Genomic DNA, 18929 nt, shown 5'->3' with positions numbered 1-18929 from the left:
GATCCTCTCGGACGGAAAACTAGATCATGCAGCTCCGGGAGGTAGTGCTGCATCACTTGCGAATGATCCAAATCCTCCATTGACGCTCCCCACTGATACGAACTTGATTAAGGTGTATGTGGACGGTATTTCTTTGACGGCGTTAGTCGATACCGGAGCTCAAGTGTCTATAATGAGTGCTCATCTGTGTCGCCTGCTCAAAAAAGTCCTCACGCCTGCAGCAACTAAAGCCCTCCGTGTCGCTGATGGTGGAACTGTGGCCATCACTGGAATGTGTACCGCTCGTGTTAGTATTGCCGGCCGCCATGTTCCCGTTTTATTTACGGTGCTTGAAAATTGCCCCCACGACCTAATCTTCGGCATGGACTTCCTATCGACGCATTCTGCCCTCATCGATTGTGCCGCCGGTACTCTCTGCCTAGAACTTCCTCTTCTCCCGGATTCTCACCCTGAACTCCCAAACAGCTTGCGCACCGCTGACTTCTTCCGGATACCGCCTAAAGCTCTCACATTCATCGAATTGGCAACACCCTCTCCCGTGCTCGACGGTGAATATATCGTGACGCCGATTACTGATGTTCTGCTGGCGCGTGACATTACTGTCCCACACTATGTCGTAAGCATGGTCTCTAACCGAACATATTTACCTGTTATGAATTTCGGTTTCATAAAACAAGTGCTACCCCAAGGAATTTCGGTCGCCACACTAAGGCCCTTAATTGACGACCACGTCACCTGTTTTACGGCAGACGTATGTCCCGAGCACCCACATCACTCGCAGGATGTCACGTGCCTCGATTCGACCTTACGCTCCATGATCGCCCCGGACCTCAAACCTGAGAAGTCAACCGCGCTATGCCGCCTTCTGGCTTCATACCGCGACATATTCGACGTCGACCACCGTCCACTCGGCCAGACTTCACTCGTCAAGCACCGCATTAACACAGGTGATTCCCATCCCATTCATCGGCGACCATACCGGGTGTCTGCCACCGAGCGTAAAATAATTCACCAAGAAGTCACCAAGATGTTAGCCAAAGGAATTATTGAACCCTCTTCGAGCCCATGGGCGTCCCCCGTTGTGCTCGTTAAAAAGAAAGATGGCACGTGGCGCTTCTGCGTGGATTACCGTCATCTGAATAGAATCACGAAAAAGGACGTTTACTCTTTACCCCGCATCGATGACGCTCTCGATTGTCTCCACGGCGCCCGATACTTTTCCACAATAGACTTACGTTCCGGATACTGGCAGATTGCTGTCGACGAAAAAGACCAAGAGAAGACCGCATTTGTAACTCCAGACGGCCTATATCAGTTCAAGGTTTTGCCATTTGGGCTATGCAACGCCCCAGCCACGTTCGAGGGCATGATGGACTCTCTGCTACAAGGGTGCAAATGGTCAACATGTCTTTGTTATCTTGACGATGTCGTTGTATATTCCCCAACATTTGAGACCCACCTTCAGCGTTTGTCAGCTATTCTCGACATATTCCGCACTGCAGGCCTCCAATTGAACTCGTCGAAGTGCCGCTTCGGACGCCGGCAAATTACAGTGTTGGGCCACCTTGTCGACGCCTCTGGTGTGCAGCCGGACCCCGAGAAAATTCGTGCAGTTACCAGTTTTCCTGTACCCCAGTCAGCCAAAGACGTCCGGAGTTTTGTAGGACTTTGCTCCTATTTTAGAAGGTTTGTGAAAGATTTCGCAACCATCGCTCGACCCCTCACGGAGCTTCTAAAGAAAGACGTCACATTTACGTGGGGTACCGACCAAGCTGCTGCTTTCTCTCACCTAATCACGCTACTGACGACTCCACCCATATTGGCTCACTTTGACGCATTCGCTCCGACGGAAGTTCGAACCGATGCTAGTGGTCATGGAATCGGAGCCGTGTTAGCCCAGCGCCAACGGGGACACGACCGAGTTGTCGCCTACGCTAGCCGCCTCCTCACAGCTGCTGAGCGCAACTATTCTATTACGGAGCGTGAATGTCTTGCTCTTGTTTGGGCAGTCTCAAAGTTTCGCCCATATTTATATGGCACTAATTTCTCTGTGATAACTGACCATCATGCGCTATGTTGGCTTACGTCACTGAAGGATCCTACTGGCCGGCTCGGGCGCTGGGCTCTGCGACTTCAAGAGTATACCTTTACGGTGACGTACAAGTCCGGACGCCTACATCAGGACGCAGACTGCCTGTCACGCTACCCGGTCGCTGAGTCGAGCACTATGCATGACACCGACACCGAGCCTTGCGTCTTTTCCCTTTCACAAATGACATGCATCGGTGACGAGCAGCGCTATGATGCGTCCTTGCGTGCTATCATTGAGCGCCTCGAATCACCATCTTCCAGTCAGTCCTATCGCTCGTTCGTGCTCCACGATGGGGTATTATACCGCCAAAGTTTTGAGCCGGATAGACCGGCTCTGCTGCTTGTCGTTCCGAAACACCTTCGCTCGGAAGTTCGACATGAACTTCATGACCTTCCGACTGCTGGTCACCTTGGTGTGTCACGCACTTACGACCGAATACGCCGACGCTTCTACTGGCCAGGGCTTGCACGCTCAGTCAGAAGGTACGTTGCGGCTTGTGAGAAATGTCAGCGCCGTAAAACGCCATCGACACTTCCCGCCGGACGCCTTCAACCACTTGATATTCCATCAGAACCTTTCCTCCGCGTTGGCTTGGACCTACTTGGCCCTTTTCCCTTGTCTTCCTCGGGTAACAAGTGGATAGCCGTGGCCACCGACTACGCCACGCGTTATGCCATCACACGAGCTCTCCCAACAAGCTGCGCCACAGATGTCGCCGACTTTCTCCTCAAGGACGTTATTTTGCAACACGGAGCCCCACGGCAGCTGCTTACAGACCGTGGCCGCACCTTTTTGTCGAAGGTCATAGCCGACATCTTGCAGTCCTGTAAAACGAGACACAAGCTGACTACGTCATACCACCCGCAAACCAATGGACTAACGGAGCGCCTAAATCGAACTCTTACAGACATGCTCGCTAAGTATGTTTCTACCAACCACACCGACTGGGATCTCGCGTTGCCGTACGTCACATTTGCCTACAATTCTTCACGCCACGACACTGCCGGCTACTCTCCATTTTTTCTGCTGTTTGGCCGAGAACCAACATTGCCTCTAGACACCGTCATACCGTCCCCTGGAGTACCGACCAGTGAATATGCCATGGACGCTATCACTCGGGCCGCTCACGCACGCGAAATCACCCGTACTCGCCTTCTGACCTCTCAAGAGAAGCAACGGCGCTTGTATGACCAACGACACCGCGACGTACACTTTCCACCTGGTTCTTTGGTACTGCTCTGGTCTCCGACCCGTCAAGTTGGCTTGTCAGAGAAGCTGCTTACTCGCTACACAGGCCCATACCGAGTCCTTCGTGTGGTTACGCCTGTAACATATGAAATTGGTCCTGCCACCCCGTTGCCTTCATGTGCCCAACAGGCTACCGATATTGTACATGTTGCACGCTTGAAGCCCTACAACTCTCCTAGTGACGTTGACATCTAAATGCGCCGAGACGGCGCTTGCGCCGCCGGGGGTTATGCTACATGCATGTGTATTGACATTATAGGGGGCGACGCGCGTGTGTGCCTGACGAGGAAGACGAAGGGTTGTCTCGGCTCGATCGCTGGTGAACCGGGCACGCCATTACCGCTGGTTTGGAATATATTTCATCCCCAGCCTCGTCGTTACGGCGTCTCTTCTTTTCCGTAACAATATATAAAAAGTCCTCATATCTGTATAGCTGTGTTAGGATCAGTTCGTGCCAGGATTTCATTTCCTGTCTTCCATGGTGTGGGCGAGTTGTTCTTGCCTAAGGCCACAAAGACACCCCTATTTAGTAATATTCATCAGGAATAACGACGCACTGTAATCCTCTAGAAATTGCTTTGTCCTCTCTGTACTTTTCAGTCACGCTATTCTCACGTTGATATTTAGACTTCGGTACCGTATTGTTGGCGGGCAATGAAATCAAAGTACATACTAGTATTGAGGCCACAACTTAGCTACAAACGAATAAAATGATTTGCTGAGGGTGGTTATATATACTCTGGAATTGATTTTAGCGCAGAAAGACTGTACACAAGAAGACAAGCGCTCGTTTAGTTATCTTGTCTTTGTCATATCGTGCCCCGTCTTTCTACTGTGAAGCTATAGAAGCTCGCCGTAATTTGTCTGTAGGAAACAGAAATGATCATCAAACATAACCAGCACGCACTTTCTACATCCTCGTCTTCACCTTTGTCCTTTTCTGCTTTGCTCCCAGAACATGCGTTCCGACTTTTCTGGCAGGGCCTGTTATGACTGTGATGGGTGAAAGAACGATTACAGAGAGACAGTTAGACACAAAGAAAGATAAACACACACACACAGACAGACAGATAGAAACGTTGAAAATATAAAAATAAAGGGACAAACTATTCACAGAAAATATTCTTGTCAGGGTGGGCTCCAAATCCTTGGGCCCTAAATGCGAAGGCAAGCGTTCTAAGTCCTAACAATTATTACTTGGCTATCCAGGCACGCTAGCAGAGAGTAAGGGTGTGGGGAAGGGCAGCGAGCATGAGGAGAAGCGATGTGATAGTGAGAAGGAAGGAAAAAGAAAAAGAGGGACTAATAATGGTTGTCAGCTTAACGCTCCAAAACTATCATATGATTATGAGAGACGCCGTAGTGAAGGGCTTCAGAAATTTTGACATGCTGGGGTTCTTCACAGTGCTACTAAATCTAAGCACATGAACCTCAAGCATTTTCATTGAAAATGCGGCCGCCATGGTCGCGATTCAATCCCGTGACCTGCGCGTCAACAGCCGAGTGGCTTAGCCACTAGACCACCGTAGCGCGTGGAAATGAGAGAGCAAGGCATGATAAAAAGAGAGAGAGAAGTAATTAGAAGGAGAGAGATATAAATGCAGAGAAAAAAAAGCAATAAAATAAGAGGCAGACTAAAGGAACCATAGTAGGGAATACAGAGGGACAAAGATAGAGATGGGGATGAAGCAAGAGAGAAATCAATCTAGAGAGAAATAATGAGAGAAAAACAAATGGTTTAAAGAGGAACAAAGATACAAAGAGTCAGAAATGAAGAGAGCTTTATAAATAGAAATAAACAAAGCAAGATTAGGCAGACAAAAATAGAGAGGAACAGAAAATAAATGAAAGAAAGAGAAAATTAAAAAAAAATATGCGAAACGGCAAAAACCAAGAATAAAAGTATGCCATCAGCTTCATACTCCATGATTGTGCCCTCCTGAGCAAGCTATACTAATTTCTTGCGCTCAAATCTAATCCAAGCTAGCTTATGTTCATCTTAACAAATGAAAGATAGTGAATCTGATATAGCATGTCATTCATAATGCTAACGAGGGCAACGAGCATATCTGTGTTTAGCCCATCGTGCATCAAGACGTTCGTTCGTATGTCGTGTGCATTGGTGTTGTTTTACCACGAAAACAGTTAAGAGATAACAACAAGGGTTCTTTTTGGCGCCACAGTTGTGCGCCACCTACTTATGCACCCGCCCATCCTGTTTTCTCCTGGTATGACCTAAAACGTCTAATTCAATATAAACTCGTTTATCTGTATCCTAACATTTAGTGCTAGCTAAAATAATATCTTACAATGCAGCACCGCCGTGGTGGCGTAGTGGATAAGGTACTCGGCTGCTGACCCGCAGGTCGTGGGATAGAATCCCGGCTGCGGCGGCTGCATTTCCGATGGAGGCGGAAATGTTGTAGGCCCTTGTGCTCAGATTTGGGTGCACGTTAAAGAACCCCAGGTGGTCGAAATTTCCGGAGCCCTCCACTACGGCGTCTCGCATAATCATATGGTGGTTTTGGGACGCTAAACAACAAAAATCAATCAATTGTTCTTTAATGGAAATAAAGAAAATTATTAGCCGGAACCAACCTATTACAGTACTCGTTACTTTCATCTGCAGCATTTGTAGCAATAAGGCGTGCCTGCGCTTACAATCCACTTTTTACGTGAAGTCCATACGGACCACAACCAACATATTGACAAATACACGCGAAAAACTCAGGTCGCATCCAGAGCGAGACAGAACGGACATTTCTAAAGCGATTTCAAATTTCATAAGAATTGCTTCAGATGTGCATTTTCTTGCTTGTTTGAGGGTATTTTCGTCACTGGTGTTAGTCCTTCGATTGGAGTCTAAGTAACCGCTATTTTTCGCGTATATGGTGATCCTTCGAGGCTCAGGGGCTAATCCCACGCACTCACAAGCAAGAGGTCAGACGCTCCATTCTGCACGCCAAAATCCTTTTCTCTATTATTTGTCTTTCTTGCGTTTCCTATATATAGGTACGCACACATATACGATGAATGATGGTGGTCACCAACGTCGACGCCGGCGGGAAGATCCAGCTGAGAGCGTCCAAATAATTGCTATCGCAAGAAAAACTGACTTCTGCGCCATTGACCCTACAAATGCAAAAAAAAAAATTTAGTAACCCCAGCTAGAACCAAGCACAAGTATTCTGCGTGGAAGTTAGGTATTCTAACACAGAGCCATCCCAGATCTCGGTATTGTGCGCTAATCAGGCGTAATGTAGGTGAAACTTCAATTGTGACTTCAGTGCTGGTCATCCTGTTTTATAAGCACTACATATGTACTCCTCTATTGCAGCCGTCGCTTCAAGTTAACGTGAATTGTAGTTCAGGGTCAGCTACTGAAGTTGATTTATATATACAGCTGTGTCCTGGGGCACTATCCAGGATGGTCCGTACTTTGTTCAAGTAAAAAATGTTATATTGGAATAAATATATTATCTTACAAAAACTTGTGAGAAGAAAACAGTATTCTCCTCACTGGAACAGTGGCTACGGTGGTCGGCTGCTTACCATAGGTCTCGGATTCAATCCCTGCTTCGGGGTTCGCATTTTGTTGGAGGCGAAATGATAGAAGTTCATGTTCTCTGTGCTGTTGGTGCACATGAAAGAACGCCAGACGCTCAACATTTACGGAGCCTTTCAATACGGTGTCTCTCATGAGGAAATCGCAGCTTTGGGACGTAAAGCTTTAAATGTTATTACTACGAAGGAGACAAAGTATGCACAGCTTGATTGTATCTCTACCACATGACAAGCATAAAAATTTGTTTTCTATAATTTATCTGATGTTTCTTATTTTTCCGCCAATGGTGACCAGTATATACACAGCCCTGAGTTAGAATATGTAGAAGTTTTTGATTGAATTATTTATTGTAAATGCAGAAATTATTTCAATCTTTTGAAATACCTTGACAGTGCTGGAAACGAGTACGAAATAGGTGTTAAAACATGGGACAACGACTGTACAGAATGGCCTGAATTCGTAAACGCACATATGCATCTTCGCGTACATTTGATTAAGTCGCAAACGTAAACGCCGCAGCTTTCTCTGAGCTGCTGTCTTCTGACCGTGAGAAATCAGTCTAATCACACATATATTTTCCTGCTTCAATCTATGCAAGAAATATATTCAGAATGTGCCTAATTGTTTCTCACCAAACGTTTTTCAAGTTTGTATATTTGAGCAACGGAAATCTCGTTTAATCGAGGAGAGTAGAGATGTACGAATTCCACGCGAAGGAAAGTGAACACTTAGAGAGCCTCCAAAATCATTTGTTGGCCTGCACGCAATTACCGAGGCTGCACTATCATTCTTCGGCACAGCTCAGCTTTATCATAAAGCATCCAACCTTCTCAGTTTGTTTGACCCTCTGCTTGTGGTTTCTTAGCATTCCTGTGTGTTGCGTGGAAAGAAACTGAGGCACTGCTTTCACACGCCATTGAAGCTTTGGAGAGTTTACATAGCGGGCGGCTCACTTTCATCAAAACAGCTCTTTCCAGGATGACGGCTTTTTACATATTACGGATGAACGGCCAAAAGTAGTCTTCAACATGAATTGGTTTCATTCAAAAGGCAGCCTGGTTAAACTTAAGAACACATAATTTCAAAGATATATATGCTTGTTTCATAGTTAAAATGTTATTTACCATGTTGAACGTTCTTCGAGAATGGAAAAAAAAAACAAAAGGGCATGGTATGGAGATTTTTAAATGCGCGGCATTTCTTTGCATACTGCAGGCACTTTTGGCGTCTATCTATCTATCTATCTATCTATCTATCTATCTATCTATCTATCTATCTATCTATCTATCTATCTATCTATCTATCTATCTATCTATCTATCTATCTCGCTGCCTACGTCTGGGTGCTCTTGTGTTGACCCGCTTAACTAGGGGTGAGCGAAAACTAGTATGTGAGGGTAAAATGGTTTAACAAATATGGCGCGCTTGCCATGACACGAAAAATGTGACAATCCCATCGCGTACGCCGTCAAACCCTTTCCGCAAGACGTGTGGCACATACCTGCTCGCAGTTAGGTGCCCCAGGTGTGCGGGTTTGTGCCACAAATGATTGACAGTTTAGGTCCACCCAGAAACAGCGACAACAAACATACATTGGTAATTTTAACACCAGAGCGCGCAGAAAAAAGTCACAGCTTTGCCGCAAAGGCGAAGCAACGAATGGGACGGGAAAAAATTGTTAAGTCACGCGAAGAACGGCAAGTGGATCAAAACATGCCCCACGTTGCTCACGCAAGAATGATGCATGAAATGCACTCACAGGTACAGACGAACGCGATTAAGTGTCGTAGTTGTTACTTCTCTGTGCCTGAAAAGCACGTTCTTTTCGCAAACGAAGACTGCGTAGCGAGTGAAGTCGCCTTTGTGTGTCCGGGAACTACAACGGTAACTCCAACAGTGTGCGTCGCCACGTCGTGACGATCCGGCGACGCGCGCTCATTGCACCATTTCTCTGGCAATGCTCAAATTGCGATAGTTTTATTAAGGCTAGTATTGCCAGCGGTAAGTGGTATGGAATAAATAGCTTGCCGTTTCAGCGTTTAAGAAAGTGCTTATTCGTGGTTCAAGGCCTGACGCCACGCACTCAAAAGCGAGAGGTCAGACGTTCCATTTTGTGCGCCGGAATCCTTTTCCTGATTACTTTTCTTTCTTGCGTTTCCTATATATAGGAACGCATATATATACGGTGAATGACGGTGATCACCTACGTCAACGCTGGCGGGAAAATCCAGACGAGAGTGTCCATATAATTGCTATCGAAAAAAAAACTGACTTCTGCGCCATTGACCTACAAATGCAAAAAAAATATGTCAGTGCCCCAGCTAGAATCGTGACTAAGTATTTTGCGTGTCAATCTTGTACTTCTCTATTACAGCCGTGTCTTTAAGTTAACGTGAATCATAGTTCAGTGCCCGGTACTGAAGTTGACTTATGTATACAGCAGTGCCCAGGGGCACTACAAAGTGTGAGAAACGAAAAAGGGGAGCCGGACCCGATCGTCTGGTAACGTCGAAGGTCAAGGAAACAACTCAGCAGGCGAGCGCCCACGACTCGTACCCGCCGCCCCTTCTTTCTTCTTTATTCGCAACATGCAGGATGGCCCTAGATTGGCAAAATGCCGGATTTTTCCAAGCCTGGTGACATGCTCTTTTCAATAAGCCAACTGTAAAAAAAAGTCAATACACTCCTGTAGTGCGCTGCTCGGCTGGTGCACGCCCTTATTGTCATCCTCATCGTATGCTAGCCTATCATAAAGTGCGGCAGGTTAATTAGCTATGTGGCTGGGCGATATGCCTGGGTAGTAGGCCGTGACATGCAACGACAAGCTAAAAAAGCCAATCATGAAAATACCGAGGTAATTATGCCACAACTTAATAAGACCATGCTAATGATGCCATGTATAGCAAGGACCATGCTAACTAAAGCATGCCATATGACGCGCAAACAGAATTAGGCTAAATAAACCTCACTTGTATGATAATGATTATGGCTGTGCTAATTAGGTTAATGTTAATGAACTCCGCACTAATAATCGCGTTGATAACTGCACCAGACATATTTAGCAAAATTGTGATTGTATCCTTATCAATAAGCACAAAACTCCTCAGTGTTATGTCCATTAAACACAGCTAATTCCTATAATTAAAATCATGGAAGAAGTAAGGCAGTCTTAACTTCGAAGCAGACCAAGCAGGTGAGAAGACGATCAAATTAAAAAGCTGCGTGGAAGAAGCTATATTAGTCGGGTACAACTTCAGAAGACAAGAGAGGCCCCGCCCAGATGACCGAAGCGCAGCAGCCAATTCTCTCCGCTACTGAAGAAATAATACGACTCAATAAAATTTTTACTGCTTGTGAAACGCGTATTTCGATAGAGAAGTGGCATAGGAAGACAATTCAATGCTGGCATATCTGAATTGAAACATTTTTGTTCTTTGATGATCGTTGGTGAGCTCAAAATGCTCATTCGGGCAGCTAGAAGCTCAGCTATCTTGTCACACTTCTGCCAACGACCGGTCGTTTGCGCGCTCAGCTGGAAACTACGAAAACAACGCCTTCTCCGTCGGCAGGGTCACCGGCCATTCGGCTCATGACGTTACCTGAAGTGCGCGCCTATAGATAGAGGCTCGTGTTCATCCGCCTTTGAGGGGAAAATGCCGCTGCCTTCTAAAGTTGTACCCGACTATAGGCTATCACAGCTCCTCTATGGCTCCATCCTTGCAGAAGTACTTGATTGATATGTGAAGTTTAACGCCCCAAAAATCACCATGTGATGATGAGAGAGGCCGTAGAGGAGGGCTCGGGAAGCTTCGACCACCCGGGGTTCTTTAACGTGCACCCAAAAGTGAGCAGACGGGCCTACATCATTTTCGTCTCCATCGAAAATGCAGTCGCCGCAGCTGAGATTCGATCCCGCAATATGCGGGTCAGCAGCCGAGTACCTTAGCCACTAGACCACCATGGCGAAGCCTTGCACAAATAGTGCAAGCTGACTAAATTATTTTATATACAAAAAACCTGTTGTTTAGCGTCCACCACATCAAACGCTTGACAGTCACACCAGCACCCTGAGAGCCACGAGTTTAACTGGGGACTTCTCATAATCAACGTGTTCGTAACCGAGTTCACGCGTAAATCAGTTTGACCGACGCCCGCGGCTAAGATAAGTTCCGCGCACCACGTTTGCTCTTGCCGAGGAGCAGTGTCCACGCCGCAACGCCAACGAGCGGCCTGATCAGCGTAATCACGCATACCATGCGCATACGCGCACAGAAATAAAATTATATCATCAGGTGGCTAGGATGTCTCGCATTCAATTTCGCCGCGCTCATGACGTATCCAGTCACAGCCACGCGGCCACCATCATGCGAGCACTTCTGGTCACTACCATTCCTTATAATTATCTGCGATATTTCATACAAGTGAAATGAGCCACACGAAAGTGCTGCGCGTACATGTTCACGCTTGCTGCCTGCGAGCGCGAAAATTTGCATGCTACATGTGCAACGAATGAACCTGCCCAAACGAGAACGCCCACGAACACGCCTCTAAGAAGCGGTATGATCACTTCAAAAGAAAAAGATAGCGCGACATTCGAGCTGATGTCGCTGCACTGTTAAAAGGTTCACTGAGTGGTGGCGCGCGCGCGTGCGCACGTGCTGTTTCTTTGATAACCGCTGCAAATGCCTCACATGCATTTCTGACACTACGCACCTTTCAAAGGCGAAGCATTTCTTAGCGAACTTTGCCGACTTTGAGCGTATCTATCTATCTATCTATCTATCTATCTATCTATCTATCTATCTATCTATCTATCTATCTATCTATCTATCTATCTATCTATCTATCTATCTATCTATCTATCTATCTATCTATCTAGTCGCTTATGTTTGGGTGCTCTGATGGTAACCCCCTTAACTTGGCGTGGACCAAAATTAGCATGGGAGGGTAAGATCATTTGACGAATATGACGCGCTGATCAAGACAGGAGTAATGTCACAATCGCGTCGCGTACGTCGTCAAACTATTCCCGCCAGACGGTAGCACATACCCATAGACAGGCATGTGCCGCTGGTATGCGGGTATGATTGATTGATTGATTGATTGATTGATTGATTTGTGGGGTTTAACGTCGCAAAACCACCATTTGATTATGAGAGACGCCGTAGTGGAGGGCTCCGGGAATTTTGACCACCTGGGGTTCTTCAACGTGCACCCAAATCTGCGTACACGGGCATACAACATTTCCGCCTCCATCGGAAATGCAGCCGCCGCAGCCGGGAATCGAACCCGCGACCTGCGGGTCAGCAGCCGAGTACGCGGGTATGTGCCACAGGTGATTGACACTTGGTATCTAATGTGTAGCACAGGGGTGTCAAACACACGGATCACGGGTCATGTGCGACCTGCGGACCTTCTGCTAGTGGCTTAGCACGTACTTGCCTGTGCTGGAGCTATATATATCTACATTTTTTTAGATTCGCCTAATTAATATGTTCATGAACGTTTAAGTTTGCTAAATAGTGCAAGCATGATTCGCTTGTATGTTAAAACTAATAATGCTTTTTTCGGGTACGCCACACCGACGCGACTGTTCTCAAGATTGTTTTTGTGTATGTGATATTGCCCAAGCATTCACCTGTGGTGAGTGATAGCCACAGAACAAAAACTCTCTATTGCAAAACTAGCTTCCAGGTCCTATTTTTCTGGACATCCGTAGTGGTTTGCTTCTGGAATCTTGACATACATTCTCGTTCAGAAATTACCACTATATGTGATACGGCAAATACCTATGAAATGGCAACGTTATCTTACATTTTGTTCATATTCGTGATAGTGACCCACTAGGTGCGGCGAGTTCGAGTCTCCTTATATATTGGTGAATTTCACCAGGTATAAGATTAAACACAGGTGCTGGAATAAAAATAAAAGCTTATATTACGAAGGGAAAATGACTGGCCTCTTTCTTAGGCACATGCAACAATGCGTTGTATACACGCACTATCACAGTTCATAAAACAAAACAAAAATTAAAATTCAGGAGGGAAAATGAGGTGAATATAGATTGCTGTAGATATGTCATCAGAGCAGGGCTCTTGTGCTCTCTTTTTCAGTCGGTTAAGGAATTTGATGATTTGAAGGAATAAATCTGAAAAAAAAAGGTGAGAATAAAGCTAAAATAGCTAGTCATTAAACATTGAAAAATGACACATTTACATTTCAATGACAGGTTTCTTTGGATACTGATGATCGTTGTTTTTCTTATTTTTTTCCCCGTGTGTGTTTTGTTTCAGCGTAGAAGGAATCATCAGCTATGTTTTATCGCATTGCGTCCTATCTTGCATAAGGCCAACTTGGCTTGCGTTGACTCTAAATTTATAACTACCATTCCTAATCTCACCACCGTAATCTAGCTGGATGTGCAATTAACAAATCTGGTCCAAACAATCTTGTGCCATCCACAGCTTATTTTATAAAACGAAGCATTCGCACGGCAAGAGAGAGTGACAGAGAGAAAGAATTAAAAAGAATATAGGCATGTTAACTAGACCACATCCAGTTCTTTGCCCTTCACGTGAGGAAATAGGAATCAGAAAGTAATAGTGAGAGAGTGAAAAAGAGAGAGAGATGAAACTTACACACCACATATTGCTAATATATTTTGCAGGGCTCACATAGTTTTCACGGCAAATAGTGTCGGCCTGTTTTGGAAGAATCTGCTCGCTAACTTAAACAGAAGATTTATTGTAATAGCCTCGCGACGAGGCGATTGTTGCCCCTTTGCCGCTCTCAGCCTGGTATTAGTTAACCTTTTTCTTTTTGCTTCAAAACGTTGTCACAATGCCCATTCCCTGTGCCGAAACAGAATTATACATTGGTAGAACCATTCCAGCCGCTTACCTTTGTGTAGTTTTGAAAAGGGTCTTCAAAGCTACTTTCACAGAGATTCTGCGAACATATTTGAATGTCATCATGGTCATTGGGCATTGAGCACAAATATTTCTTTTTACCTTATATGGCTGTTTGCCAAATAATGTTAAAACCTCTGGTAACAGAATACCTCAGCATTGCTCTGATACCTCTCTTCGCTTTCAGTGTGAAATACTTTGTTGGGAATTGCAGCATAGCACTAGAAAGTGTATAAAAAGATGTCAAGTGTTGCATGCTAACTTGATGTGAGCGGCCGCAAAAATATTGACAGTCACGTTGTTGGTCAAAACTCCGAAAATGTCAAAGTCCCGTGGCACTTTGTTGGTGTTAATTGAAGGCAAAAAAGTCTAGCACAAAAACTGGTTCGCTTCTCTTTTTGTTTAGCAAGCATTCATGGTTCTTTCATCTTTTCGTTTCCTCTGTTTGTTTTGATTAGAAAACTAGAAGACGTAACAACAAACTAAACCTTCCTCGTGAAAACAAACAAACTACGTTTGCTCATTTTTATGAGCTCTTTGGTGATAAAGCACTGTTTTTAACAACATTTCTTTTTCGAGTTCACCAAAAAAGGAAACAGGAGAGGGAAAGACACGGAGGTTAACCAGCTCAAAGTGAGCTGTCCCACACTGCAGATGAGGAAAAAAGTAATGCTGGTTTCAAACAGTAAGGGTTCAAAACGAGACAAAGCGACCTGGAGCGCATACACATGCTTACATTCAGTCACTTTTATGTTGCTTGTGACACCACTACACGTCTTCAGTCACGTGACCAAACAGTGCACCTGTCATAGTAAAAACGGAACGCCTCCAGTTTGACTACAAACTTATGTGAAATAGCTGGCACAAGTACAAGAAAATTAAGCTTCATACTTATGCCGATTCTTGGGTTAAAAATAGCTGCTCTTGCAAGATGACAAAGCTTGTTCCAGAACTGTCCCATACTCTGAAATGGCAGTTTCATTAAGCACTATCGAAAGAAGGCGTGCAACTTCACCCTCCAAATGAAATTCTCCGTTTTACTAATTCAAGCGATGCCTATCAAGGTCGGTTTCATAATCATACTCCCTTAATCAACGGGAAATATCGATTATTGATGTCTTCATTTAATTATCTCCGTAGCTATCATACCAATCGACAAGTGCAAGTTATGTCTGAAAAACTGATAGCATTGCTTTACTGCCTACATTAACAGGTACAGTATCTGCAGCATGAAAATTTTTATAAGTTGCACGTCACAGCCGACAATATGAGGATGGCGTTCTTTAAAATATAAGCTCAAGAAAGACCATCGCAAAAATGCGGTATCATGATCGGCAGCTGTTTTTTTAATACGTATAAGTCAAATAGCTCATTATTTCGAAAATAACTTAGGCAACGTCATTTAGTTCAGTGAGCTTGGTTCATTCCAAGAAATTAAATACAAATATTTGGGTAGACAGAAATGTAACTACCGTAGCATATCTATTCTACTTGCCAATGACTAACGATACTGTAAATACCATGGAAAAGAACGGTGTCTGCGGCGAAAATGTTCATATTCAGTCCAACATGTAGATGAGATAACTGCTCTCTGGCAACATTGATTGCGGGCCACGTGCTTAGATATCTTTCATTAAAGTTCTCAAATAACTTCATTAACTCTAAATTCTTGTGCCGTAATATGGAGGCACACAGATTAAAAAAAAAGCGAAATTGTCAGGCTGTGTTTTCCTCAGAGTTCCCAAATGCATTCGAGTGAAGCTAGTAGTTTTCAGAAAAAAAAAACACTGCCCCCTCCGCCCTTAAAAAAAAAAAAGCGGCGTGACATTCTTGAGGAAGCCCAAAAAAAGCTGTTGTACACTGTTCTCATTCTTCAAAATGTGTTTAAATATAATAAACGAGATCACGGAACCTACGAAGGGGATTTCAAAAATGCTGTGTGGCGTGCATATTGTGCTACTATCGGCGAAATGGCATGTTTGCTTTTTTTAAAATTGTCTAGAGGGCCAGTTCCAATTAACCTTATGCAAAATCGCTGCCATCTGTAGAATGTATAAGACAGCTAACAATAGGCGCCTTGTTGGAGGCTTGTGGCCGATTCAGACTGCCCTATTCTAGCCACCCTAGTATTGCTATAATTGCCGTAACTTCTTGGTTGTATTTGCTTTGATAGTAGGAATTGGTGCATAAGAACATAAGACGAGTGTGTAAGAGCCTGTACACATTTCCGGTATTTCCAAGTTATGATGCTGACACATATTACTTCAAAAAATTGCCTCACAATGCTGAGAAGGTTTAAATTTAGTATTTATGGACTGCCTTTTTGACGTGTGTTTGTAAATTACAAGATACGTCAAGAACATTATGTTCACGTCGTCAGTTCCACGGCCTACTTGCGCACTGCAATTTCAATTCATTGCAGCATGCTAGGCAGTTTTATGTCTCCCACTGAACTCTTGCGAAACTGCCTAAGCTCTTAACCAACTATAGCGCACCGATGGTCGGATGTAACGCCCTGGCCGGAAAGCAAGTTTTTCACTTTTATGCAAAAAATATGACACATTTTAAGTTTCTGTTAGCAGCTTCAGAGCACAAAGGTGTAAACAGAGGATTCTCCTGAGAGAACCAGCTTTTGGAAAAGCTTCATGTATGCTTTCCTCGGGATGTATATTTAAGAAAAAAGTGAGTGGCTCGGTCAGGACGTCTGGACCGCCCCTCTGAAATTCGAGAGCTTTTACATGAATTGCTTGAAAATTACGCCTAACGCAGCAATATTTGTGCAATATGTCCCACAAATTGCTACTCTTTTATTAAACTCCAGATTAAAAAAACTGTACAAACAACACGCTCCCGCAAAAACGGTCCATTTGATGAGAATAAATGACTTGCACAAGATACTTCTCGGACTTGTGATTGTTATTGCTATGTAATGAAATAAAACAAATTTTTTCAACAGCAGCGCAGCCATGCCCATGCATGTAGCAGTGAGGTAGCTGTGAAGCTCGTACATGCAGCCTTTTTTTTTTCTGTGGTGGCATTCAAGCACAGGTTGTGAAAACTGTCTCGTTCAGGCATGACGCGAAGGTGTAGTGATAAGTGGCGATATTTTAGGCCACATACAGCATCCATTAAAGACGACGAGCGTAAACACAGCGTTGTTTGCAAGGAGTAGCCGGAGCCACTGAACGGTTTGTTGCTTCGCGTCGACCGCGAGAAAATTAAATAACCTAAGGGTTAGTTTTCTGCAAACATTTTTCTTTTAGTTTCCCAATTTTCATGCCCTGCACAACACGGTGCACAAAAATAGGACTGCATTGCCATTCCGATCATCTGACACATGTTGATATGTATGTTTCGTGTGTCCACTTGCGGAGCGAGCGTAGCCTTCAATATAGCGAACTGCTCATGGCGCCCGCTAGATGGCAGCAGCTTTTGCATAAGGTTTTACCAGCTCAACTCCCTGACGCATGTTTTTCAACACTCAGCTGCATGCCATCCGCCACAGAGGTGCAGCGGCGGTTAGGGCGCTCAGCTGCTGACCCAAAGGTTTCGGGTCCCAACCTGGCCGCGGTGGTCGCATTTCGATGAAGGCGAAATGGTAGAGGCCCTTGTAGTGTGCAGCGTGACAGTACGTTGAAAACCAGATGGCGCAAATTTTCGGAGCCCTCCACTACAGTGTCTCTAATAATCATATGGTTGTCTTGGGACGCAAACCTTAAATACTAATATTAAAACTTATCTTCCCAAGGACATCAACGAACACGCTATTGGTGAACGAATGAGCACTAAAATAAATACTTTGCTAGATAAATGAAAATGAGCCAAAAAACTTGAGAAGTCACTGAACAATTCTACAAGTGACTTAGCGAAAGAAGCCAGAACTCGCTTGTTATAGGCAAAACTGGCAACTCTGGTAATCCTCCACAGATAACAAGCTTCACCTCATGTGACAGGCATTGATAATTTTTCAGTTTTCTCATTATACAGCACAATATTATATTCATTGCTTGGGTTTAATGTCAGAAAGCTATGATATGGCTATGATAACGCTGCAGTGATGGTCTCCAGAATTTTCGACTGAGCGGGGCTCTTTAACCTATGTTAAATGTTAGTACATGGACTTTAAGCATTTTCGCCGCTATCAAAAATATGGTTGCCGCAGCCGTTAATTGATACCGCAATATATAATTTAACATAACGAAAAAAGAAAATCCCCGCAAGGTGAGTGAATGCAGGAGCTGAGAAGCTATAGCAGTATTGCGTATACTACTTTTGAGTAATGCGGAGTGGAAACGTGTCTTCAAGATCTTTCTGTTTGAAATAAATTGTTTGAATTGTGAAAGAAGCTTCACTTTCTTTTAATAATATTTCTACAAACCACATTTATAAAATTTTACAGCCCTGAATAGGTTACAGTTTCAATACCGGGGAGCATCAAGCAATTCTCTTTATGATGTTGTTTATGGGTTTTACAGTGCGAAAAGTTCATCGCTGGAGCCCAGAGCTTTACAAGGCGAAGTCCTAGGATGCTCTTCAAGCCTCGGAGACCCTTCATCAAACCAAGTCATCTATAGTACATCGCAGTAGTTCGTCATATATGCATTAGAGGAATAGTACATTGCAGTAGTTCATCATATAAGCCTTGAAGGAAGAGGTAATGAAACATCACTTTATATAAACGCTAATACGTAAGAGGTGTAATTAGTACTTGTTGATGAACAAAAATGTGAGTAAATAAAGACATTCACCCTCTGCTCGCGTGTTTATGTGCAAAAATTTGTGTATTCAGTTAACTATTCTTGCTAAAATTCTAGGCAATAACAAGGTGAAGCACCTGCGTGAATAAACTGATTCACCTATCAACTTCCTGTGAAGTAAAATCATGCTGAAATAAACTTGATGTGACATTCCCACTCCCTAAAGGGTCACAGTGGCAGCCATTGTAGAAAATCATTCAGGCTCAGGACTTCAAGTACGTCTGTGTAGATTTGAAAAAGGAGGCATTCACTTGGGGCTTAAAATCACATAACGGTAATTTAGCAGTGACTCAACCCTGACGGCACCCTGGTGGTCTTCATAATACTGTAAACATGATCTAAAAGCAAAGGCACAAAAAC

At 44.3% G+C, this 18929-nt stretch overlaps 1 protein-coding gene across 1 annotated transcript in view; it reads left to right on the top strand.

Moving 5' to 3' along the window:
• Positions 1-18566, top strand: part of LOC119187665 (uncharacterized) — a 52631-nt gene extending 34065 nt beyond the window's left edge. The window contains exon 3 of the mRNA XM_037435748.2: positions 18288-18566. Within this exon, the coding sequence (XP_037291645.1) occupies positions 18288-18337 (50 nt within the window). The 3' untranslated portion in view covers positions 18338-18566. The remainder of the gene's footprint in view (positions 1-18287) is intronic.
• Positions 18567-18929: the final 363 nt, after the last annotated feature.

This window comes from Rhipicephalus microplus, chromosome X, assembly GCF_043290135.1.
Source record: "Rhipicephalus microplus isolate Deutch F79 chromosome X, USDA_Rmic, whole genome shotgun sequence".
Classification (NCBI taxonomy): Eukaryota; Metazoa; Arthropoda; class Arachnida; order Ixodida; family Ixodidae; genus Rhipicephalus; species Rhipicephalus microplus.
Note: the sequence above shows the minus strand (reverse complement) of the source record. Positions and strands in the feature narration are given on the sequence as shown.